Source organism: Chelon labrosus (assembly GCF_963514085.1).
Source record: "Chelon labrosus genome assembly, chromosome: 3".
Classification (NCBI taxonomy): domain Eukaryota; kingdom Metazoa; phylum Chordata; class Actinopteri; order Mugiliformes; family Mugilidae; genus Chelon; species Chelon labrosus.
The window spans coordinates 10,234,616-10,260,260 of NC_140339.1; the positions used below are offsets into that span (position 1 = coordinate 10,234,616).

At 42.9% G+C, this 25,645-nt stretch overlaps 1 protein-coding gene across 3 annotated transcripts in view; it reads left to right on the forward strand.

The window, feature by feature from the left end:
- Positions 1-25,645, forward strand: part of znf609b (zinc finger protein 609b) — a 74,715-nt gene that overhangs the window by 42,948 nt on the left and 6,122 nt on the right. For 2 of the 3 annotated variants that reach the window (XM_084541009.1, XM_084541008.1), the window contains exons 3-5: positions 9,860-10,085; positions 21,415-21,502; positions 23,302-25,621. In XM_084541009.1, the coding sequence (XP_084397135.1) occupies positions 9,860-10,085; positions 21,415-21,502; positions 23,302-25,621 (2,634 nt within the window). Of the gene's footprint in view, positions 1-9,646; positions 9,766-9,859; positions 10,086-21,414; positions 21,503-23,301; positions 25,622-25,645 lie in introns of those variants that run through there. The other variant, XM_084541010.1, reaches the window with a different exon arrangement.

Sequence of the window (25,645 nt, forward strand, 5' to 3'; positions counted from 1 at the left end):
GTCAAGCTGAACCGAGACGAGAGGAAAGTGTACCGCACCACCTGCTGTATGTTAGCCACTCAACCAACCAGGAAGTCGCGTGCCTGCCTGAGCTGTACAGGTACAAATGGTGCCAACGGTTTTTAACTTTCCCATTGTGACTCACCATCTACTACAGCGACAATGCAGTTTCCAGATCTGCTTGCTAGTCTAATTTGGTGTTCAGAATGATAGTGGAAGTAGATGCCAGTTTATTTAGACATGCATATATGTAGTGAGTTGTTTTATGGGATTATTACACAGAATATCAAATATACAGTACTTACTTGTGTTATTATATGAGAGATGTGTTTGGAGGTTTGGTTTGATTGTGAACTATAAATTAGGGATGGCAACATTTCTCCACGGCTTTGGTCCATTCTGGAATATATCTGCAGTTGTTTGGTCGTAGAAATTCATGACATCTTGCACCATTTGAGTTTTAAGTCAAATGTCTCAACAATTACTGGAAGGTTGCCATGAAATCGAGACAGATGTTAATGTCCCTGTCATTGTATGATGTCTTAATTTTTCATCTAGTGCCATTATCAGACTGAAGTCTTAAATTTATGGCCAAATACTTGCAAAACAATGACATTTCCATCAGTCACAGCTGTACAAACCTGTTGTGTAGTGCTTGTGACAAATAATAGCATGCATACATGCCAAACGGAAATGAGGAACGGGGTAAACATTCACTTGCTAAACATCAGCATATATTTATGCAATTGAACTGTGAGCTTGCTGACTCATGGAAAGGGGAAACTGGGTTTAAGGTTTCTCTGTAATACTCAGAAGACTGCATAATAAAAATGTAGACACATAACAAAGGAAAAAGGCTTTAAAGGCCACTTCAGTTTTCTCACTTGGGCTTTATTTCTTTTTTTTTTTTTTATTTATTTACATTTTGCAATTACTCACTGAGTTAATTGCTGAACTTTGGCAACACAGCAGTTTTGCCAACAGCAAAAGGAATACGAGCGTTCAGGTTGTAAACAAGTTTCTCCCAAAGTGGGTCCAGTTTTACTTTTGCGGTTTGATGGTGGAATTAAAAGGAGAGTTTTTCCTCTGTGTGACTTCACTGGGCAAATTAGGCCACTGCTTCATAAGTGAGCAAATTGGTAAGCTCTACTTATCTTGGCTCAGTCCTCTACCCTGCGGTCCCTCGTGCCTTCTGTCTTTTTATATCGCTTTTACTTCCCATCGTGTAACTGGTAGCTGTAGGAGCAGTCTCCTGACTAATGCATGTCGCCCCTTTCATCGGCGAGCGCAGATGTCTCCACAGGTAAAGCCCCCCGTGAGAGCTTTCTCTTTGACGAAGCTTTGTGCACCCTTTTGCTTCAGCACAATCAAAGGCCGCGGTAAAATAGCGGCAGTGATTTGCAGCATGCTGTTATAATGTGTCACTCTCAAAACATAATACATTTGATTAGTACTGAACTATATGGCAATGTGAAAGCATTTAAGAATTAACAGTTGTGCCGTAAACCACAGATGTTGCTAAGAGCTTTGAATTGAAAGTTTACTCAGTGAAGCGTATGAAGCTGTTGCTTTTACTGACATTGTTCGTGTTTATGTGTCATCTTTCACGACTCTATTTCCAAATCTGAAGGCTGAGTTGTCACATAAATAATAAGCTGTAGAGTTAAGTGCCATAGCGTGGGCTTCATCATTAAGATTAGACCTTGAATCAAGGCATTTAAAATGTTTCATAAAGGTTGCTTTTTGTGCTTTTTAATGTAAAACACAGCTCTCTCACAACTCACCCAGTCTATTAAAGTGTGTCAGGGCTCTAATGTTAAGGAGTCATATGGCAAACGGCTTCTTTGTCAGACAATAACTGCGGAGATTGAGATCCTGGCTCGCTCATTATAGCTCCAAAGAGATTGTAGGTCATGGGTGACCGACTTCATCGCAGCTTAGTTTCCTCTCTGTTTCATTTATGTGTGGTTATGCTTTCCTGAAAGCACAATTAGCAGCTAAAACCGAGAAGAGTTGCCTAGAAACTGAGTGCCTTTTGCCAGCTGGTGTTCTACAATAGATGTCAGGTGTTCCTGTTTGTATTCTGTCCCTCTCTCACAGTTTCTGTGATTACTCAGAGCTTCAAAGAGAATGACACAGTGTGGTTTTAGAGAAGAAATTAGGCCCGTGTTTGAAAACAATCGGGTACGCTTGCATGACTTGAAAGAGAATCCAGTCATTTTATGTCTTTTTTTTTTATTCCATCTCCAGGTCGATTTTCACATTTTAGTGATGAAATTAGGTGAAGCTTGTGCATTTGTTTTCAATTGCAGCTTAATGCTTATACCTAGCTCTGAATAATACAACTGCAATGAAAAGCTGCCCAGTTGTTAATCAGGCTCTGCATTGCAGTTGTCTGCACTGGTTCAAATGTAAATGCTGCTGTGCTTACATTCATTGTGTGGATTCAGCAACAGAGTACAGATTAAAAGTCCCACATTGTTTAAATGACAGCCAAATGAGGGGCCTGGGGACTCGTTCTCAGACGTCGCTGGTGTTGATAGACCGACCAGAGCCAGTGAGAAGTGTAATCTCTCGTCTGGCCTTCGACCTCAGTAACTCACCAAAGATGTTCGCTGGGGTTTTCACGGAAAGTATTACATAACTGAAGGAGAATCACTGAACTTAGCCAACTAATAGCACTTCCGCCCGGACTCCTTTGTTAACGTAATAATGGCTCCCTGTCAGAGAGAATTACATTATCTCCCTTTTCAAGACAGAGGTTTTCTTTGGTGTTAAATTCCCCGTAGTCCATCGAGTTAGAAAACAACATGGTGAAACACTAAACCTGTTCAGACGATGGTCGGGAAGCTCTATAAGATTGTTTTCTTTAAGTCAGTCTGCTACGACTCCATTGCTAAAAGCTAGTTTTCGTATTGTTTTTTTTGCGTTTGTGGTAAAGATTCACAGTAGCAATTTATTATCGATATATAGACATTCAATAATGATTCATTACAGTCCTGTTCTAAATCTTATGTTGTTTCTAATGTTTAGTTTATATTAAAACGGTGTCAAAAAGATGACAATTCAACTAGATGATCATTATGGAGGATGTAGTTTGTGGTGCTGTTAAAATGGATTGAAATGTTTCTGTTATTTAGCCTCGCCCACTGGCTTAAATGACAAAATGACACATGTTGGTACAACACGATAAAATTCAATAATACTACAAACCACAGCCTCCAAAATGAAAACACAGAATAATTAAGTTAATATATTCTTCTTCTGGTCACCCAACTAATAGTAAGGTGAATAGGTATTTAATTACAATATGGTAAAACATATTTGTTTTAAAATACACTCTCCCTGACAAAATGATAACTCTACATAACACTTGAAATGAGTGTGTAAATCATTTATCAAAATCATTTAGCAGCTTTTATGTTGGTTTGAAAGCTACATAGATAAGTGTCACAGTTGAATTTATGTCCATTGTTAATCAACAGAGGTATGTTAACAGACAGGTTGAGTTTACCACATGCTCAGTTGCCCTGAAGCTAGCCCACATTGTGTTAGCTTAACATTAGATGTGTTCATCTTACAGGGTTGTTGATTTAAGCTTCAACGTTTTCACCCGGTACTGAATATTTTAGGTTTTCCTTTGCACAGTACAATGTCCATTTTGAAATTGAGAAACTTAAAAGAGACGCGTGACGACCCACATCTGAAGTGATCTTGTGTGCTTTATCTAACCTGAAATAAAAACTTCAACGTTAACCACATACCAAACTGGTTTTCAAAAAAAGAGCAAGATTAACAAACAAGCATTAGCCCGCAAAGCCATGTGATCAGTTTATGGCGTCTGTTTCCTTGCACGCACTAATGTAGAACAAGCACCAGAAAAAATGCGATTCTATGGTTTAGCAGTGACGTGCATTGAACTACTGTTGCGGACACGGTTCCCTGTGACCTACAACATCAGACTCTGTGAACGGATAAACCATTATCAGATTCACAGCACCTTGTTAAACCTGAGCTTTGTGTACGATGAGTGATATTAGTTCCAGGTCTATTGTTAAGGGAGAATCTTGGGTTTCTACCCATGACTATTTCAGAAACAATGGGACACATCACAGGATTAGATACCATTAAATCCAGAGCATAAAGTAGGTATTTGTAACAGGTTAGGCATAACAACTCTAATAATATACCCGCAAGCAACAATTTGCAGTTTTTTTTTAACCCTTTTTCCTTTAGAACAAGAAGCAGCGCTATCAACTCATATTAAATCCACAAGCATAACTGTGCTTTTTAGAGCCTTAACCATAAACCTTCTCTTTGTCTGTTCTGTGGCATTTCAGGCCAAGAATTTCTTGTCGGTTTGTAGCTTGCCTTCTGGATATTTACAAGGGAAGATCTAATGCAGGTGTTGTGGGTAATTTACTCAATCAAGCCCAGTGCGATGACAACGCGTGGCCGAGCCAAAATTGCATTTTTCCTTTCGGGGTATATTTACAGTACATATGAGGACATGAGGATGCTGACAGTTTGGAAATTGTTCACCCGGCGGTTGTTGATTTGTGTCCAGAGAAGCTTTATGTAACTATAGATAGACTTAGTCCAATAATGATTAGGAGGACATTAGGAAAAATGGTTTTGAAGAAATTCAAAATGGAGGAATTCCATCATGGCCGACTTTTGTGGTCCAAGAGAGCACACTGAGCTGAACTTGTGCACCATATTTCAAGCCAGTCGGATTTACTTCCAAAACTGTATCTTTGGGCTGTATTCTTGTAAGAGGTTATAGGAATACTGTGAGGAAATCTTTCAGATCATCGTTTGCAACTTTTAAGTGTATCTTCTTAAATTTTCCCTAATTCTCCAACTGAGTGTCTCCCAAACTAGCGATCAGATCGACTGTCGATGCTTTAAATGAGGGTTCGCCAGTTGTTTATTTCCCTGCTGATATTAAGAAACGGTGCTGGTAATTACTGTTAATCAGCACCAATGACTCCCTCATTTAAAGCAACCCGTTTGGGCTCCCACTTCCATCTGCAGTCCTGACAGGTGCGCTCTGCATTTCAATAAAAAAAAAAAAATCACTGTATCTCCATTCCCCCCAAAGCATAGCTGTGTTTACCAGTGTAACCGAAAGCATCTGGCTGCTTCATGTTCTGGCTCGGTTTGCTGTCACGATCCACTGCCATTCCTTCCTTCATCCATTCATTCCTTCCTTTCTTCCTTCCTTCCTGTGTTTGTGTCCACCATGTCCATGAGCCACATGTGGCCGTCCAGTATCCATACCCACTGGTTCTACTTTATTTGTCACCAACCTGCTCTTGTATTGTGCATATCTGTTGCGAAATTATTTTTCTTTCTTGTTTGTGACTGGAGAGAGGGACAGACTGAAAAAGGAAGGAGGGAGTTGGTCTCCTCCTAAGCCCCATTCACCCATCCACCCACCCATCTGTCATCACATATACTGTGTTTCACCGCACCACATTCACAATATAGCTGTTCCCGTTTACATATTTTTTCTTTTCTAGTTGTCAGAAGCCGGATGTAGTGTGAAATCACATATACTACCTTAACCACCGCTGTGGAAAAAATCTCGCCGGCCAAAACAAATGGCAGTGCAATGACGTCTTTATTGATGTTTGAAAGGATTAAAGACAGACAAAGCTCCCCACGTCTAGTACGGTAGTCACAATATGATGATTTAAAAATACGGACAGTGTAGTGCAGTTAAAACGGATTCTTAAAATAATTTTGGTCCACCCACATGGTTACAGCCAAGACAGGTGTCTCAGTATGACACTGCAGTGTAATCCTTCTCGTAATCCTCGCCCAAGCCCGGCGCTCAGTTTCTATATCCCAACTCTAATAAACAAGTTAAAGCTGAAGTTAATGTGTCCAGTAAAAAGTGCAGCATGCGTCCATCTGTCACGGCCGGGGTGTTCTGCGATTGCTGGAAATCCAGGCCAAGTCCACCCCAACCCCCCAGTCAGCTCACGAAGGTACGCACAACACCGGTCCAAGATTCGCAGGATTTTTTGTCAGCGAGTTAAACATTATTCTTGCAAGTGTGGCTTTTTTTTTTAAGGAGCTGGCATGGGGATTCAGTTAAGAAAAGGTTTGCGTGACACTGAAGCATTGTGGTTTTTGGGTAGATTTCAAAATCCTTCTGTGAAGTATTGCAAGGAGGGAAGAAATCGTGGAATTTGGCATCTGTTGAGCGTCGGGTAGAGCCTTGTAATCCGACAAGTTGTGTAGTTCAGTTGCATGTGGGTTCTTTCGAAACCCCCCGGACAAGACGTCAGGCATTTCACTGTGTGGGTTTACATTCTGCTTCCCCAGAGTGAAAGTCCTTTTGTTCACTCATCCATTGACAGACCATGGAAATAGAGGCCCATTGTTCATGCACATTGTAAAGTGATTCTATTTTAATTATTTCTCTACCATTCATTAGTAAATTAATCCTTGGTTGCGTAGTAGCCTTAGACTAGCTTGTCTCTTTTTACTTCTTACAGTTGAAATTCAATAATTCTCCCTCCCCTGCTTGGTAACAGAAAATGAGTGGGGGTTAAAATACAGTCGAGGCTTGTACAGGAATGGATATACTTAATCGATTTTTTTTTTTTCTTTTAAGTACGACCGTGAAATTCATCAGTTCATTAATGGAAATTATTAACCTCAGGATTATTCTGGGAATTGGCAACATTCAGAGATTTTAAAGCAAATAATTGGACTGCTACGATTATTAAAAGGCTTAAACCAGGGGAATCCTTGAACTTCAGTCGTCCTTGACACTCAACATGTCCTTTTCCTCAATTCATTATTCGTTCGAGTTGTCTTTTACTCATGAAATTTGTCTCAAATGCACAAGGTCTTTAATCTTGTCGTAGAAAGATATGAATACAATGAACGGGTAGCTATCTTGGTAAATAAAATTGGTAGTTTTTTTGCTTGTGGTTTGTCAAAAGGCTGAAGATTGTGTTTAAAGAGGTGTTTTCTGACTAACCCACCAACTATTTGTCAGGTAATTGAGAAAATGGCTTGTAGTTGCATTGATTCTGAAAATAATCATTGGGTGCGGTCTCAGACTAGTGTGCATGAGTCTTTGTGAAAGGAAATAATAATGGCAAAAGGACAGAAATTGATGGCTGGCTGGTGGCTGCACCGGTAGTTAATACAAGCACATGCCCCATGAGCCTGGAATCCAAATTATGTTCAGCAAAAGCATTATTGGCCAAGTTTTGTTGTTTGTTGGGGAAATCCGAAGGTTGTCACAGTAACAAGTTCGATTAGCGGCGCCTACTACGAGCCTGCAAAAAGAAAGCGAAGTAAACTGAAAATGTGAATCCACCACATGTAAACAGTCAAAGATAGTAGGTTATTTCCAGTCCACGGTTGTGTCAGCTTGTTTTGGTCACAACGTCTTAACAAAGGGTTGAGTTTTTAGGAGTTGAGTTAATTTAGAAGAGGCCCGGCGTGAATCTTTTGTATTCACCTTTCACCCTCTGCTGTCAATCTGAAGGAGGGTTCATTGTGCGGTCTTGTCTGCAGTCCTCTGTGTCTGCATAAGGCCCGGGAACACTGTGTGGTGACAGCTCGGGTGATTACCTGTCCTGTCTCGTTCACTCAGCCAGCCTGCAGCTTGGCCACATCATGCATCAGGAACCGACACGCAGTGATTACGATGTCGTTAGCCCCGACTGTCTGCCGCTCTCTGCACACATTAATTCGCTCTTCCTCTGAGCACCGGGACCAACTGGGCTATCCATGCTGACTTCAGTAAACCATGAAATATGAAGCCACTGTGATGACAAGTCTTGAGCTAATATTACATTTCATCAAGGACTAATGTTTGGTTTTCAAAGCCCTCAGTTCATCAGGGATTCAGATTTCTTATACCAGGATTGATGCGCCTCATACAGAATAATTCATGGCGTATATTCTCAAAGAGCATCTCAAATGGAGAAACAGTTTAAGCTGAAGGATCGTTATAAAAATGCTGATATGTCTTCTTCATATTTATGACGAAGTCAAGTTTGGTCGTAGCAATCCTTTGGCAGTCGTAGTATGTGCTGTGAAAAGGCATTCACACAGGAAGAGACAGTAGCAGCAATGTGATGATGAGAGACCACATTTTAATACTACACAAGTTGTAGTGATGATTGACAAAAAAAAAAACCCTGACAACTCATATAGTTGATTCATGTACGCCACAAACATAGACTCCTCTACTGTAAGGAAACACTGTGCAAAACCAAAATCCACTGCGTTGATGCTAGACTTGAAGCAACGGGTAAAACTAGGTCGAACTTAGTAGAATTAGTAGTTGGTAGTGATGGCAGAAGTGCTAGCTCCATCCACACTCTATCAGTATTTTTATGGTCTCCTTGTTTCCCTCAATAACATTTTGGTAGGAAATAAACAGCGACCTAGACGAAGGACAATGGTCTTTGTATGTAAATCTGGCTTTAGTCTCGCATGCATGCAATCATTGTGAAAAAATGAAAAATAAACTACAAACAATAGGATTTCCTACATGTCAGTTCTACTGGCTACAATTTATAAAGGTAAAAATACTTGAGGTACGCGTTTACATTTACCCTAGTGCCTCTGCAAAGCTGCCCCTCACCACGATGGTGCTTTGTGCTAAATGCTAACTGTGACATTGTGAAGATGCAGCACCAAATATAGCTCTATTAATGGTATTTGGTCTGGAAAAAAAAATGAATGTAGGATTCATCTGGGATCTGCAAATGTGAATTTTGAGGTAGTCCATTTAGTTGATGTTGAGAGATTTCATGTCAGGATTAGTAAATATTGAGCTGCTAATGGCCGGCTGAGTCGCCCTGTGGGGTGGTAGCTATGGCTCAGCTTTTTCGTTCTGGATCAAAGTGGTGGTGGAGCTACCAACCAGCCGGCATCCTTAGGTGGATCCAACTAACGCAGTAATTCATGCAGTATTTTTAGTCCTCCACATCATACTCTGTTTGGAGCAGTAAGTAGATTACAACAATTTAAAGGGTGTACAGGCTTCTAATCCAATGTGTCAATTGTTGTTTTGTCTTCTCAGTCTAATTGGATGCAGCATTGGCAGCGTGTTCCCGAGCACTGAGTGGTTTATGCTCAATTAATAAATGTGCGGTGTTGGCTGCAGCGCGGCATTCCTCCTGCAGTTCAGTGCTAATAATCTGGAGCGCTTTAATGTCGACTGCCTCGAATAAAGAGCACCGCGGTGCGACCGTGGCCCTTAAATCACCATCAGTCTTCCTCTCCGTCTCTCGCGCTTCCCCTCAGTCGCTCTCATCGTTTCCTACCCTCGCTGTCCTTTTCATTTTCCACACGGGCCCACCGTCTCTTTATTTCTGTCACAGCGTGTCAGAACAGGTGGAATCAATTACTGACCCTCAGCAGCCCGCTCCCTTACCACAACTAGCTCTTTAATTGAGGGAATTAATGAGTGATCAGTCTGCGAGATGATCTCGTTTCATGGATCTCGCTCTGCTGTGTGCGAGGGAGGAAAGCTGGGGGAGGGGGGATTGTTTAGCCGACCCTGCATAACTGATTTTGTCCTTCCACAGAGGCAGTCAAAGCACTTTCATTTCCTTCTTTGCCTTCCCTGCCTGCTAATTACCTCGAAGGTTGAGGAAAGGCACAGTAGTCCGTTGCAGCACTAACTGCTGCATCACCTTTGCTCTGATGAAAATAGCTTTTAAGGGCCGCTGAAATACCGAATAAGTCTCCGATGCACTTTAATGTTCACTTCCTCTCACTGTGAGTCTTAACATCTGCTCCTTCCTTGTGCGTTTTAAGCAGCAGTTCCTGAAATGTCTCATGTGTTTCATTCTCTCCACTTCTTCGTTCACAGATGGAATCTCCTGTCTCCACGCCAGCTCCTCCCCCCCTCCACCTCCTGGCCGCGGTAGGCAACAGTGAGATTGCCTCGCCGTGCGAGCAGATAATGGTGCGCACGCGCTCGGTGGCGGTGAACACGTCCGATGTGGCCCTGGCGACCGAACCGGAGTGCTTGGGGCCCTGCGAGCCTGGTACTAGTGTGAATCTTGAAGGGATTGTGTGGCAGGAAACTGAAGATGGTAAGTGAAGTGGTTAACAAGTCCTCTGTTGAGGCATTTAAAAAAAAAAAAAAAAAAGACATATTGGATAGTTTTTTCCCCCTGTATTTACATGCTAGTGGTGTTGTCTTAAGTCATCATAGTATTACTGTTTCTTCATTGCTTAAGTGAAGCCTCTGTTTTCAAAAAACCTATTATCTTGCTGTCATTACTGTACTTGTTTTGCCTGCTAAATTGTAATTGGCTCTGCTCAGACTGCCCAAGGAAACGGTGGTGGCGTCAATACGTGCTTTAACAGCACACATGCTGCATAATGTTGCCAAGATGAATCGTAGTTGGCAGGCAGTTCTTAGGTGGCCTTGATTTTACTCTGAATTTTTTCTGCTTGGGAGTATTCAGACGACAGTTTGTGGCAAAGAGATATCTGCTCAACAACAACATGCCTCACAACACAAAGCGCTTTCTTTCTTTTCTTTTTTTTTTTTTTACAAGTCTGCCAGTCGGGAATTGAGTTGGCTTTTCTCCTGCAGTGCAGTCCGAATGAAATCTTAGACGCTCTCAGTTTTTCCTGCCTTTGATCAAAACCGCATCCAGCTTATTTAATTTTTCGATGTATCACTAGCGCTATCAGGTTCTGCTGGGTCTGAAAAACTAACCTCCTCTTTTTTTCTTTTTTTGCTGTTGTGCATGCGAAATAATGCAAACACCTAATCTTCAAAGCAGCCTGCGCTCTGTGGCTCTGCGGGCATGCTGAGTACATATCGCCCACACATCCACAGTGCTGCTTGTTGGTTCATTTGGAGGAACCAAACAGGGGGGGAAAAAAATGTCCCTGCCTCATCAACATTCCCAAAGCACAGTCCCTGCTATTGAGTGGCTTTTTCCTCCCCTTCTCTCCTCTTTTTGATTTTTGCTCCAGCCCTGAGCTGTGTCTGATTCACCCCCGTCCCCCTCTCTGTTGCAGCTCTTTTCTGTTACCAAGCATGCAGCCAGTCACCCCTTGACTCTGTTTCCAAGCAAACTGGGAGAGAGAGAGCGAGCGCGAGGCGAGAGGGCCGAGGCAGGCAGGCAGGCGGGGGTGTGGGGAGGGGTGGGGTGGATAGACAAGGCTACTTCTGTTAGTGACACAAACATGGCCCAGAGCCAACACCAGTACTATGTTTGCGCTCCCTCATTCTCTGCCTCCCACAGAGTGATTGAGCCTCCCTCTCTCGCCCTGCCCCCTCTCCTTTCCCCCAACCAAGTCTGTCCTTTGCCTGCACTCAAAGCTGCTATTTTGGCTGAAAAGAGGTAGTGGTTTGGCATGACAGATATGTGTTTTCTTCTGAGTCTTACTCTTATCTGGCTCAGTGGGGTGGATGCTGGTGGGAGCTTTTTCAGTGCTTTTAAAAGTGTTATGGAGGAGAGAGAAGCTAGGGGTGTGGGTGTTGAGGGGAAGGAGGGCACTCTGCAGGTGTAGCACACAGGTTGTTATGGCCGTCAGAGCTGGTAGAGACCAGTAGGTTTCAAACCACTTCACTCTCTTTGAAGTTTTTTTTTATCTTAGGGAGGAAAAAAAAGCATCACAAAGACACGGAAAATCTGATAATATAAAAAGATGACTGCAGCTCTGAAGTGTCCCTTTGTTTGGTACGAGTTGCTTTGTGTTGATGCGGCTTTTAATCAGTTATATTGTTTAAAGGCACAACAACAACCTGTTCACCAAATCAGATATAGTTGTATTTTATTTAAGAGAGAAATTTGTGCCTTTTCTGAATCTTGTCTTGATATCCTCATGTAAATGTAAACCATCAGCGCAGATATTTTTATGTTTTTTTTCTGTTGCGTGGAGGCATTTCTCAATAGCCTCCACCGTATCACATTTTGCATAGTACATTAAACAACACAAAGATGTGTATTCCACATCATCTTAATGGTACGAGCCGCTAACAACCCACTGGCTAGTTTTAAAATGAAAGAGACCCAGATGCTGTTTACATCTCACTGCAGCGCCGTTCAGTTGTTTTTCCCTGAGAGACCTATGAATGCGGCGTTCTCGCATTGTGTGGCAACCGAACAAATGAGAACCAAATGAGGAAATCAAGTAAATCCAGGCAGAGTACCAGGGAAGAGTAACAAACAGAGGCCCCAAAGACATAGCAGAGGCATCCTGATTAGCAGTGAAGTTGAGCAGTCCCCCACTTCTCTGCATGACAAGTCTCATACAGAGCTGTTTAGGCATGCATAGTGTGTGTCTGTGTGCGTTTCATTTAGCATGCCAACCAACAGCTGCTTCATCACCTCCGCCTTTCGGCCTTGTGGGAGTAAATGAACAACAGGCTCCCAGTAATTGTCTGTGCCTCACCCAGCTCACCGAATGCCAGAGAAAGAAACAGATGAGGAGGAAGCAGGCAGCGCCGAACAAAAATGCGATCACAGACGCTGCACTTTTGGTCGGAGCCGACAAGAGTCTTGGCTGATGACGCTGAACAAATTTTTTCATTGTGTGTAATTTGAGCACGGATGCAGCCGAATGTGGATAATGATGAGATTTAAATGGAAATGTTTCATGGATTGCTGAATGAAGAAAATAATCCATGAAAAAAAAAAAAGAAAACGTGATGCATTTAGTTCTGTGTAGGAGAAAACAGCTAATACAAGAGAAAGTGAGTCCGTGTCGTACTGTCAGTCTGGGGGCGAGTGAAGTGTAGACAGCAGGAAGAGGGGTGGGGGGGCAGAGCCGTGGTATTTTAAGGCCCGGCACTGACACAAATCCCCTCAGCGCAGACGAGGCAGTGGCAGCTCCCAGGGTCGTGTCGGCAGAGCGATGGGCCAACCCCTCCCAGGCTTAGCATGCTGATACCTCCAAATGCCATCTCTAAAATGCTGGAGAAGTTTATTGCTCTTGAAACGCAGCCCAGAACGCCTTGGCTCCTGCTCCAGGGCAGAGGGAACACAGAGGGGGCCCCTTTGGCCAAACACTGCAGCTCGGTGCCAGTGCCAGTGTGGCATTCACACACACACACACACACACACACACACACACACACATACACCGACCCTCCAGTACCCAGCGGGCTATTCCCCAAGCAGGTCCCACAGCTTCTTTAACTCCCCGATAGATAAATAATACAGACTGTTTGTGATAAATGTTTGTCTCCTGGATTATTTATCCGACACACATCACTGCTGCATTGACATTAGCGCAGGAGTTAAAAGCTGTTTGGCATCTGCATCGAAGGGAGGTCAGTGTGAAACGGATATTCTTGTACAAACATCTGAGAGATGTCGTCTTCTTTTTTTTTTTTTTTTTCTTCCGCTATTTCTTCAGCCTTGTCAGGGAGTTGAAAAGTGGAATATTGTATAAAAAGAGTACTTGGCTCTGTAGCTCTCTTGCCAGCTATGCTTCCTTGCTCCTTTGAAGACCACCTGTCAGTGGCCTCATTGAAATGTTTTTACAAAGGCGAGCGGTGGCTACTCTCTGTGAACTCGCTATAGAAACTGTCCTTGAAATGAGAGTGAGCATTGTCAAGAGGCCTGTAGCTGTCTGCCAGGCCAACGAGCAAGAAGGAGATGGAGTGAAAAATCAATCGAGGGGAGAAAAAAAAAAAAGAAGAACTTCTGTTAACAGTAGAGGACATATTCAAAAGAAAAGAACAAAAGCGGCTCTTCTTTTCCTTTCCCCGACCTCGTGCCTCTTTACTTTCCAACGTACCCAAGCCAGTCTTTACCCTCATGAGTGTTGCACAAAGGGGGAGTTGCTAATTCCCTGGGAATAAATGAACACTCTCCTGTTTTTAAGAATTCACAAGTTTCCTAAATATGCGGCTGAAATAACACCAAAGAAACTTGAGATACTGCCGGCTCTCCGTTTCCTGGACGAGGAGGCTCGTCTTGATAGTCCCTCGTGGTGTTGGCAAGATGGTGCTCGAGTGAACCCAGATCTCCTAAGACAGACATTAATTCCTATTCTTATTGGCCGACAATTGCACATATATATTGTGCTTAAAGAAGTGCTTAAACAGTCTTGAGATGTAAATCATGAGCCTGGAGGAATTGTAGACTTTTCCAGCGGTTGTCATAAGCTGTCTTGTTTGCTATATACACGTCAAGGAGCGTTTGAGTAATGCGCCCTTGGCAGACCTGTCTCTTTATCTCAGAAAAACACCAGAGGGGTTTGTTTTAACGGAGAGATTGTAGATTTACCCAGATGACATTTAAGCCAACCCCTCTTCGCCTTGTTTTTTTCTTTTTTTTTTTTAACAGTACATGTAAAGTTGGTAGAGATGTTTTGCTCATTATGGTCAGGACCGGCTGCTGTTTTGTTTTAATGTAGTCGTCTACTCTCACTGCGAGAGTAAACGTACTGATATTTTTTTTTTTTTTTTTTTGTGGAGGGAGAAACTGCTGCATGCGGCTGATAATGTTGAAGGCCGTGGAAAGCATACTAATGCTCGCTTCCTTTGCCTCTCCGTGGTATGAGAGGATTGACCTTCTCACAGGCTGTTATTCTTGTCAGCGAGAGTGACTTTACTCTTTTACCTCTTATGGACCCGAATGCAGCCTGAACTTTTCACATCGAACGCTCTAAAATCCGAAACAAAATCATCGACCATACTCTTGTTTGATCTGTAGCTTTCTCCTCATGGACTGAAGTCTGTAGTTTTTACTGTATTTCTTACTGTCTTCAGCTTCTTGTCTTTGTCCTAGACTTGTAAGATTTTTATTATCGATTATCTGGCAGAGCTTGTTTCGTCACGGTTCTGACAAATTTCTGACGTGACAGTATCTGTTGAACTGACGGCGACCTTGTGCATTTTTGGAAAAGGTCTGCCCAAATAATATTGCAGCTGCAATGGTGACTAGTAAACGGGTGCTTTTGTATAACAATATAATGTTACAACAGGAGTTAATCCCTTTCTTTTGTGTTGGTGAATCTGATTCCAACCAACAAAGACTAGTAATTATTCGAGAAGAATATAGATGATGACTTAATTATACCGATACGTTAGTGTTTTGTCATGGAAACAAAGGCCTCGTTCAGACCTGGTTTGAATATACATCCCGAGTGATCCAATCATAAGTGGCCAGCTTAAAGTACAGACAACATTTGGAGGTGGTCTGGGCCACTTGTGACCACATTCCTTTTTTGTCGTGTGAACACACAATGTGTCCTGGCCACACTGACAGACTGTCTACTCAGCTGATGTCCTCATTCATTCATAAATCAGGCCGACACACGCGATTCTGAGTGATTGCAAAAGCAGTGTTCATTAATAATGAGAGTCTCTGTCCTTTTAGTTGTTAACTAACTAAATAAGAAATAAATCCAAACAATAATTCAAACTGAAATGACTGAATTTGAGTTGGCTGTGCTTAATTCCCTCGCTATTGGCGTGTGGTTAATTAGCAATGTTAATGTACTGGACACCATGACAGTCGTTCTGCGCGTGGATGCCTCCAGGGTTGAACTTACAATCTGAGCTTTGTGCAAGTCTCTGAAATAACACGAAGACTGATATAGATAGATAAATAAATAAATAGTAACATACCGTGTGACTTGGACATCAGTACCTCTCATTATGTTCCATTATTTGTAACACGGTAGTGATCCATTAGAGAAGGCGGCTGTTTGCCCCAAGTGATGTCGGTGTTTATTTGCACGCGGAGCACGAAACTGAGATCGGATCTCAAGTGGCGGCTCTAGACGCATGTGGAGATGAATTTTAATGCCAGTGGATACTAGTGATTGTGTCACTCGGGGCACATACCAGGTCACAGCGATATAAAAAAAACACAGTTTAAAGGTAGTAACGTGTTAATATTTTCTTAATGCAGTATCTAAGGTGGAGGCTGTGTCAAAAAATAAATAGTAGGTTGTCTGGGACGGTCGAAGACAATGAAAACAAGTAATTGGACACATGATGGTGACTAGTCAAAGCAACAGTCCCAGCATCCCACAGATATTCAGTCTACCATCATATAAGACTAAATGCTAACACAGAGTTTCTAAAAATGCAGCACGGTAAAAGTACTCCACTGTATAACCCTCACCTCCTCTGCTGTTAGTGAGTCACACAGTTCATTTTAAACTAATGTCTGCTCAGCATTTAAAACAAAAAGGTCAGTTTTAGGACTTTGTATTCTGACACTGACACAACCCGACAAGCTCGACTTCGTTTTATGCACCACAAGTGCAGAAACGCCATTAAAATGGACTGTTGGAAACATGCTCAGACACTTGAATGCTCAAACGCTTCATTTGTCAAGGTTACAGTTATTGCTCATGGCAGCACCCGGCTATCTTTTATCTTCCCGCGGTAATGAATACTGACGCTATTTTCTCTCATTGTTCTCACTTTCTCGTCTACATGCAGCCTCGGTGATCGGTGCTTTTATTGCACGGAAAAATGGGAAAGAAGAAGTAAAATGTTAGTTTTTTTTTTATTAGCAGCATCCAAGGAGAGCGTGTAATAATTACATTAGTATGTGAGTGCGTACAAAAGGTGATAATTGAACGTGCTGGTAATTGTTCACATGAGTGATTTGTTTTAAGGCTGCGTCTTGTTTTAATCAGAAATCTCTTTCGCACTTCTTAAAGACAAACAGAAACCTTTAATTTGATATTTTGCGAGTCATATGCCGTCTCGCCCGGTTATTACACAAAAAAAGTGGTCTCCCATTTTCAAAGCTAACAAAAGGTTTTTGGTGAGGTCAGTCAGTGAAAATGCCATTAACCCCGCTGAATTCTTGTTGCGCTGGAGCAGAGCAGAGGTCAGCTAGTGAACCCATGGCCCTCGCAGATTTCACCAGCAGCCGAGGACCTGATATTTTGGCCTCGCTGCAACCTAATGAAATGTGTTAAGTAGGGAGGAGGGGAACTTTTAGGGCAGACGCGGCGGTCACCCATGCAGGAGACAAGCTACTCCTGGCTTAATTTTTCCCCTGTCATTACCCCCTTGTTCAAGTAATCTTGCACAAGTATGTGGTGGAGTTTCTGCGCCTAAGTAGGGCTGCCATTTGTTGTTCAACAGCATTGAAAGGAAATGAGTGGTAAAATTACAGGCCAATTCCTCTCATTAACGTGGGCTTCACTCAGCTGTCCTCGGTGACCCTATTAAGGCTGACACACAAAGGGAGCGGGGGGTTTGTGCAGGGGACCGCTCCAGATCGCTCCGACCCTTTTCCTTCACCCCACAGCAACCCTGCCCCTGCAAACAAATCCCAAGTGAACTGCAGCACCAAAGAGCACGTTTTATTTTTTGATCTTTAAACTCCAGCCTGTTTCTCCCCCCCTGAAACAAAACCCAGCGAGTGTAGCGAGAGATCATGGCCCAAGCAAACCCCCGTGTGTAAACAAATGATCATGCATGGAGAGTCATCTCACTTTCTTGTGTAATTTGCTTTCTGCCGCAGGGAAATTTGTTTGGGTTGTTTTGTCAAGGGCTTTCCATGTTTACACAGACTTGACATCAACATCTTTGTCCCTGACAGCTTGAAAATTTTTCCTTGGATGAAAGTGTACGGATAACTACAAGTGGCTTTCAGTGTGTCTAGGATTTAAACGTAATCTTATTGCATGCCCTTTGGCACATTTTTATGGTACCACGAAGAGAATATGAGGATTCATATCCACCTATTAAGAATTTATTAAGTATCCTAGTCAAAAATTGTCAAATGCCACTTAACAGCTGTAGATTATATATAAAAATATTTGAGCAGTAAGTCGGTTGCCTTTGTTTTAGCATTTTTTTTGGATATTTGAGGAGCACATTTTCAGTAAACCAGAACTCTGTCTAGTTATCCATCCTCTTAAAAGTGTCCCCAGCGTCTCTTTTTCCCCCAAGTAAACAAATTAACATACACGCAGCATGTCTACTCATGGTTTATTAAGCTATTATCTACACAATAATGTCTGCCTAATGTAGAGAAACTGTCATTACACTTTTTAATAAGGAAATGTGTCCGCAGCAGGGTAGAAATAAGACGTGTTTGTTTAACTGTGATCACAGGAATGTATCAACCAGAAATAATCACTATGATTATTATAAGGAAAGAATCAGACAGTACAGCGGTAGTGAAGAATTATTTTAACTTAATTTATACGTGTCGTTACGGCTGCTGTTTCACCTCGGACCCGGTTAACTGCGCGGCTCAGACATTACACTTCAAAGCTCCGATGCAATTTCTGAAATGCCTGCGCCGCCAACACGTCTAACTTGACGTCCATGATGAGCAGCGTGACATAATGCCACAGCTTGTCATTTTCACTTCGTGTAAGCTGCGCGGCACATAACACACCGAGGTCTCAAACAGCTTCAGTGTGGCTCACGTATTTAAAAAAAAATAAACTTAATGTAACATGAAGTTCAAATGAAGTTCTGCGACATTTCTTTTTTAACACTGTTCCCGCTTGAGTCGAAATGCGTCAACATTTCTTGCAGTGGCCTTAAGGTGTCCCAGATATCGTTCAAGGAAATGTGTTATTAGCATTCAGAGAAAGTCAGAAGCAGAGATCTGAGGTGACCCAGAAGCCAAGGACTACTCTGAATGGATTAAAGAGTTCCTTGGTGTTTTTTTTGGTCTATAATTAATATAAAGGGTTCACAATAGCATATTTGCTTGCAATGATGGATTTCTTTTCACTGCCATCATGACAGTTCCTATTCCCTACCCAGGTAATAGTAAATTTCCGGTATGTTCCATCCAAATGCTTTAACAATCGAGGACTTTATGCACCTTTTGCTACTGTCAGCACATATATTTACGTCAGGCCAGTCGATCTAAACCAACATATCTAACCCTCAATAAACATTGATCCCTTCACCTTTTCTCAGCGCTTGTCTTCCCACTTGGTTTTCATGAAGTGAAGCACAATGCAACCCTACACTGAGGTCTGTTTTCACTGGCAGACACCCGAGAGTTGAGGGAAATACAGGGAAATTCCTAAGGAAAACCCAGTGCACAACACCCGCGATGTCGGATTGTGGCAAACATCTCTCTTCCAGCGGGACCGTGATCTGTATCTCGCAGACGAGTACACTGTGGAATTTCTTCAGAACAAGATTGTGAAATTCCTTCATAACTGAACCAAAGCTCAGACCTGAATCATGATGGAAAATCTTTATGCAGCCTCAAAGAAGATTTTTGAGATACTCCCCCTTGTTGGTTGACATAAAGTTTATTGTGTGCCTGGTTAACGGCTATTTAGATGAAAGCTCAATGTGTACTTAGGTTGAAAACATGGATATCTGAATTTCCAGTATATTTATTAGTGTCAAACTTTCTCGTCATGGAAAAGAACAAAAAAGAACTAGAATATTAAGTGTTTTTAATATGTGCTTTAACTTGTAATCCACCACTTTTGTAAAATATATTGACTAATTTATAAGACTTACACAGATTTGTAGACATTTTAGGGATTATAGTTAATTCTTTCTTGCTGAGAGTTAAAATAGTATTCTCATCAAACCTTAACGAAAAAACAATAGATTCCCCCAAATGTTTCTCATAGTGATGCTAGTACTGAACTAAAAATTCTCAAACACTAAAATACTAATTGTCTCCGTCCATTGTCCCTGTCCCAACTGAAGACACAATATGACACAGAATAACATTAAAGACTTTCAACAGCTCATGGTCTAATTTCTAAACCCTCCTCTAGAGAAGGCAGGGAAGGCTATATCCTGCACATCATGAAAGGCTAGTCATTCATTGCCCTGCCTTGATTTACATCCTGCCACAACCAGCTGCCAGAGCCATTTTGTGTTGGAGTGTTTGGAGAGCTTAGGGGGCGGACTGTTAAAGGCGTCTTAGAAAAGGTCTGCTTTCTTTTAATGTGACAGAAATCTGAACTCGAGGACTCTCTATCCACTATCCCTGCGCGTCCACAAATGACATTTGCCATCAGATCTATCCGTGACCGAGCGCTCGGGCCGCAGATTGAAGGAAGAGACTTGTGGCCAAGTGTCAGCAGGTTCCTGTAAACATATATAAATGCCTTATACACTTGCTGCTTTATGCCAGAGGCAGCAGGAGAAAAATGAGGTCTGAACTGCGGCTTGTGTGTGTGGGAGGGAAAAAGATTGTAAGGCAGGCATGGTTATACCATTGAAAAGAGGAAGTGAGGGTGAGGGTGAAGGAGAGAGGGAAAATGGGGTGAGCAAGAGAGGTTTCCTAAGCTAATAAAATGCTTGGAGGGATGGAAGCTGCCAGCCAGCATTCCTGTGCCATTAGATAAGTTAGCTCACTGCAGCCTCCAGTTTCTCTGCAATGCTGAAGTGGCAAGCTGAGGTCACCACCGGGGAGTGAGGGGGATGGTGTGGGCAATAAATTCAGAATGTTTTTTGTGCACAGTCGTTGCTTCTAAACCTCCGAAGCCGTTTTGGTTGATAATTTTACTTTTGGATTCCAGAGGAAAAATCATCTTTCTCCTGTTCGTCCATTTAAAACGGCCTTAAACAGCCGTTAAAAAGAGGTCTTTTAGTTGTCCAGATCTGCATTATCAGTTGTGACATTTTGATGATGTACAAGCTGTTGCCAAATGAAGAACATTTACTCTATTAGGAAGAAATGTACATAGAGTAGTCATGTGATCCTCAGAAACTAATTTTAAATGTGAGGTCAGGTATCACACTTGGATTGTGTAGCTCACACAGTGTGCTACCAAATTCACACTCGCCAAATGGCACCACAGAAGCTCCTAGATGTGACAGATTGCAGCAATTCCAGTGGAGTCAGGGAGCTTTTCTTGCACACTCATTTACAGTCTGTCAAACTGAAGCGTTCCCATTGAATTGGTTGAACCCAGGAGCTTGTTGCTTGTTTTTAAGAAGCCGCTGTTGTAAATCCACATTCTCCCCAAGGTCATACGTTTCTGGGCTGCAAAGTGGGATAGAGGGTTGCAAGAAAATATTTGCCTCCAAGTACAGTAATTCACCATCGGGGCAATCTCTTCCACTGTGAGATGGCTTATTTAAATGGAAAGGATGTTCAGTGAGCATTCACCGGTGAACTCGGTGTGATCATTCACAGCGAGACCGTCTGCCAGTTTCTTCTACAGGTTTTACAGTACCGACTGCAGCTGAGTTTGTTCCAAGTCATTTAGAAGATATCGGTCTGTCTCGCCCCTACGGCTTTACTGTGCGAAGAAGATTAAAAAATGATCTTTGACTTGTGCAACTGTCTGGCACATGACTCCCTTCAGCAAAGATTAATGCATTGATGCAGCAGCCATAATGCTTCTCATATATTGCAGTCCATTATGAACCTGATAGAAAAATCTTTTCTGGTGTGTTGGTGTCGGTAATCTGCGTAATCTTCACAGTTGATATGGAATAAATGTGTGACTCTTTGATCCCTTGTCTTGCAGGCATGCTGGTGGTCAATGTTACTTGGAGAAACAAAACATATGTCGGAACCTTATTGGACTGTACACGACACGACTGGGCTCCCCCCAGGTAAGAAGCATCCCTCTGCTCTGTTTATTTCAAGTGGAGAATGCAGGCTTTTGCATGCTGTTAAATTTACTGTCATGCATGGTAGTTGTAAATGTCAAGGGGTCCAAAGTTGCCACAAATCACTGATGCATTAATTCTGTCTAAACTCTCCGTACTTGGTCTCTTAACCTTTTCATATTGTGCGATATGAATCTGCTGCAGCGGCATCAGCTGAAGGATATGTAACCTAGTGCGCCAGCTTGCCAGTGCGCCACTGGATCTACTGGGTACATGTTGGTCTTTATGTTGAGCCTCGAGAAGCAGGATTCGTTGGCAAACAGCCGATGTCCCAGGAGGCAGTAGTAGAAATAGAAAGCTACTCTAACAAGCCAGATTGCAGAATCCAATTATTGGACTAATAGCTTTTCCCCAACACTGTATAACATTCTCTATCACAAAGGCTGCAGTTTCTTAGATCAGTGTTATGTGGGCGGCAGCATGAGGTGCTTTTGTAATTTCTGTGTGTTTGCCTTTGTTATGCAAAATACACAGGATGAGTAAAATACATAGCCCAGTACTTGCTTTGATTTAGAACACCTGCACTGTGTCTAAATGTAAATATAAATCTATATTTGAAATGCATGGTTAAGTGCAATAGAAACAAAATCAAGATCATAGCAGTGCTAATGGAAAACAAGACGCAGAAGCTGTATTGCACTAATGTATCACGGTATATCACAGTAATGCTCAGTATGTGAGGTTTGCTGGGCTGCATTTGCACCAAGATAGTCTTACAGTTTGCAGCACGACTACATTAGGGACAAACCATGAATAATTCAGAAAGCTTTCAACGGACTCGGTATAAACTTGGGCTTGTAATGAGTCTAAATTCCTGTACCACTGTCAGACTGCGGATGTATTCACATCCCCTGCTGGGGCTGAAATTGTTTGGAGAGACTTGTAGAGGAAGCTGTGAGTCATACCAGCCCGGTGCCTGACTTTGTCACAGACTGCTAACCTTCACTGCTGTGCAGAAAGATAATTACATTACTGTTATGGAGAGATAAGGCCAAACTGCTATTTTAAGTATTTGAATGACTGCGTGTTTTGATTACAAAGCAGCTGGAATGTTCGTGGCCATCTTTTCAAGTGATGTCTTTCATTTGGAAAATCATGTGGCTTTGTTTAATGCTCACTCACTTACAGTGCCCAAAAATATTAGATTGGTATGTTACAAGAGGACAGGGACAGAACAATAGTGTATCTATTTTGATAACATTGTTTACTGCAGTGTTGCGACGCAAAAGAACTTAAACCCTGCAGCACTGTCATCACTGGTACTGGTATGACTTTTTCTTTTTCTTAATTTCCTGTGAGACACTGTGGAATTATGACATGTCATTCGAGATGGAAGCCCAATAAATAACAGTGTATTTGAGATTCCCAATGAGAATAGGAAGAAATGTCTCTCAAAACAAAAAAATTTGGAAAGGAAAATCATTTCTTAAAAACATCTTCTGTAAATACCTTGAGAGACGCAGTTGCCAAAAACTGACTTTTTGTTCTGAGTGATATTCTTATAATTTGTTAATCCTTCCCAATAAGATGAAGAAGTGTGTTTAACATCACAGTTTCCTTTTATTATACACCGTTGACCACCTTAAACAAATCAACTAACTGCACTATGGAGTTATTTATAATTTTCCACAGTTCGGTTAAATATACAGCTATTTAATGATGAAAAATAATAAAAATGGAAAGTCAACCATTGATACTGTGACAGCACTAACTCCTAAATGTGATTTTCAACACTACTACAGGTTTTGTGAATCCCCTACAAGTGATCTGGAGATGAGGAATGGTCGCGGTCGAGGTAAGCGAATGAGGCCGAACAGCAACACCCCTATCAACGAGAATAGCAATTCCTCAGACAACAAGGGTGCCACCAACAACAAGACACGTGCCGCCTCTAACAGCAAGGGCCGAAGAGGCAGCCAGACGCCATCAGAGCGCCGCACGCCGCCAAACAGTAACACGGAGGACATAAAAGCCAGTCCCTCTTCAGCTGGGAAACGCAAGACCAAACCAGCCTCAGACATGGAACCCAATTCCAGCTCAGAGGACACCAAAGGCAACAAACGTATGCGGACAAACTCCAACAGTGGAGGGGTGGGACCAACAGGTCTCCCCATCCCTTCTATTAAGACTGAGCCTCTCCCGCCTCCCCTCGATCGCAGCTGCCCCTCGCCAGTGCTTATTGACTGCCCGCATCCTAACTGCAACAAGAAATACAAGCACATCAATGGTCTCAAGTACCATCAAGCCCGTGCCCACAATGACGATGATATAAAATTGGAATTAGATGGAGATAGTGAATATGGAGAGGACTCGACTCTCCACCCGGAACCAGGGAACTGTAATGGAGCGTCTATCTCTCAAAAAGGATGCTTATCTCCTGCACGTTCTGTTACTCCAAAAGGCAGGAACTTTGACGCTCAAAGTCCTTCCCCATCTCCTGGCAAGTTTGGTTCAAAGCAGAGTAAAAAGAAAATTACTGAAACCGATCCGGAAGCAGGAGGTACACCGATGGATGGGTGTGAGGATGGGCCATGCCTTACTGATGAGGCCAGCAACGATGGTATAGATGATAAACGAGGATCAGAAAAATCTAAAAAGGCTAACACTGGCACAAAAGCTGATAAAATGGCCCAGAAAAACTTGAAGTCACCCCGGCCCATTGGTCCTGGCACTACAGCCCCCCAGCAGATGTACCCTTTTCCTCCTGGAAACCCTAATTCTTCCCCTGGACTTACCCCAATGATACAAGGAATCCCCAAGAGTCCCCAGATGAAAGGGACACAACCTAAACCACCTGCCATCGGAGATCCTGCATCAAGTAGCTCCAAAGACAAGAAGAAGAAAGACAAAAAGAAAAAAGATGGAGTGAAGGAAGCTGACAGTCCCAAGCCTCCAGGAAAAGGAGGGAAACTGGAAGAAGGAAAGCTTCCATACCCGGAACCTTGTGATCAAGGGAATAAGGGGGACGGGCTTCTAAATGGTTCTTCAGATCCTCATCAGAGTCGCTTGGCCAGTATCAAGGCTGAGGCTGACAAGATTTACAGCTTCTCTGACAATGCCCCAAGCCCGTCCATTGGTGTCGCCAGTCGGATAGATGGTACTGGGATGCCTCAACCTCTCACTCCACTTCACGTGGTAAACCAGAATGGTGCTGACAATGCTTCAGTCAAAACCAATAGCCCAGCATATTCAGACATTTCAGATGCTGGTGAGGACGGTGAAGGAAAACTTGAAGGTCAGGTCAAAGTCAGGACAGAGGACCAAGCCATCAGGGAAACTGTCAAAAAAGCACTCTTTCCCAACCAGACACCCAGCAAAGAGTCACCATATTATCCTGGTTATGATGCATATTACTCACCCAATTACGTAAACCCCAGTCCCGGTGGGCCTAATCCAGCCACACCAGTGGCCGAAGGTCAAGTTAAGATCAAAAGGGATGACGAGCAGGACCAAGTTGAGGAAAAAGTAAAGGTTGAGGTACATGAAGATCGTAAACCTGACAGTAGTGGTACTGGCCAGCAGCAACCGCAACCGCAACCGCAACCTTCAGTCATCCAACAGCGATCCAACATGTACATGCAGCCTCTTTACTATAACCAGTACGCTTACGTCCCTCCATATGCATATCCCGATCAAGCTTACCATAACCACTTGCTGAACACCAATCCAGCATACCGGCAACAGTACGAGGAACGGCAGCGACTAATGGCCGAACAGCATCGTGCTGCTGAGAAGAAGTCAGACATAGCCATGAAAGAACGTGAAGCCTCCATGAAGGAGGAGTGGAAACAAAAGAGCCCAATGCCGCCAAGCCTTTCCAAAGCCCCAAGTCAGTCAGATCTCGGAAAGACGCCGCAGCCCCCAAGCAAATCAAGGGACTCACCCTCTGAGCCCTCCTCCAAGTCCATGGGAACCATAAAGGGGGAGGACCCAAAGTCCCAGCAAGCTGAGGGGCTAAAGATGAAGCTGACTGAAGGGAGCCACCACGGAAAGGAAGACTCCAAGCAAACACTGGAGTCCAGAGGTCCAGCAGGGATCGAGCAGGCCATGTGGTACAGACAGGTAAATACCAATCTGATACAGCAC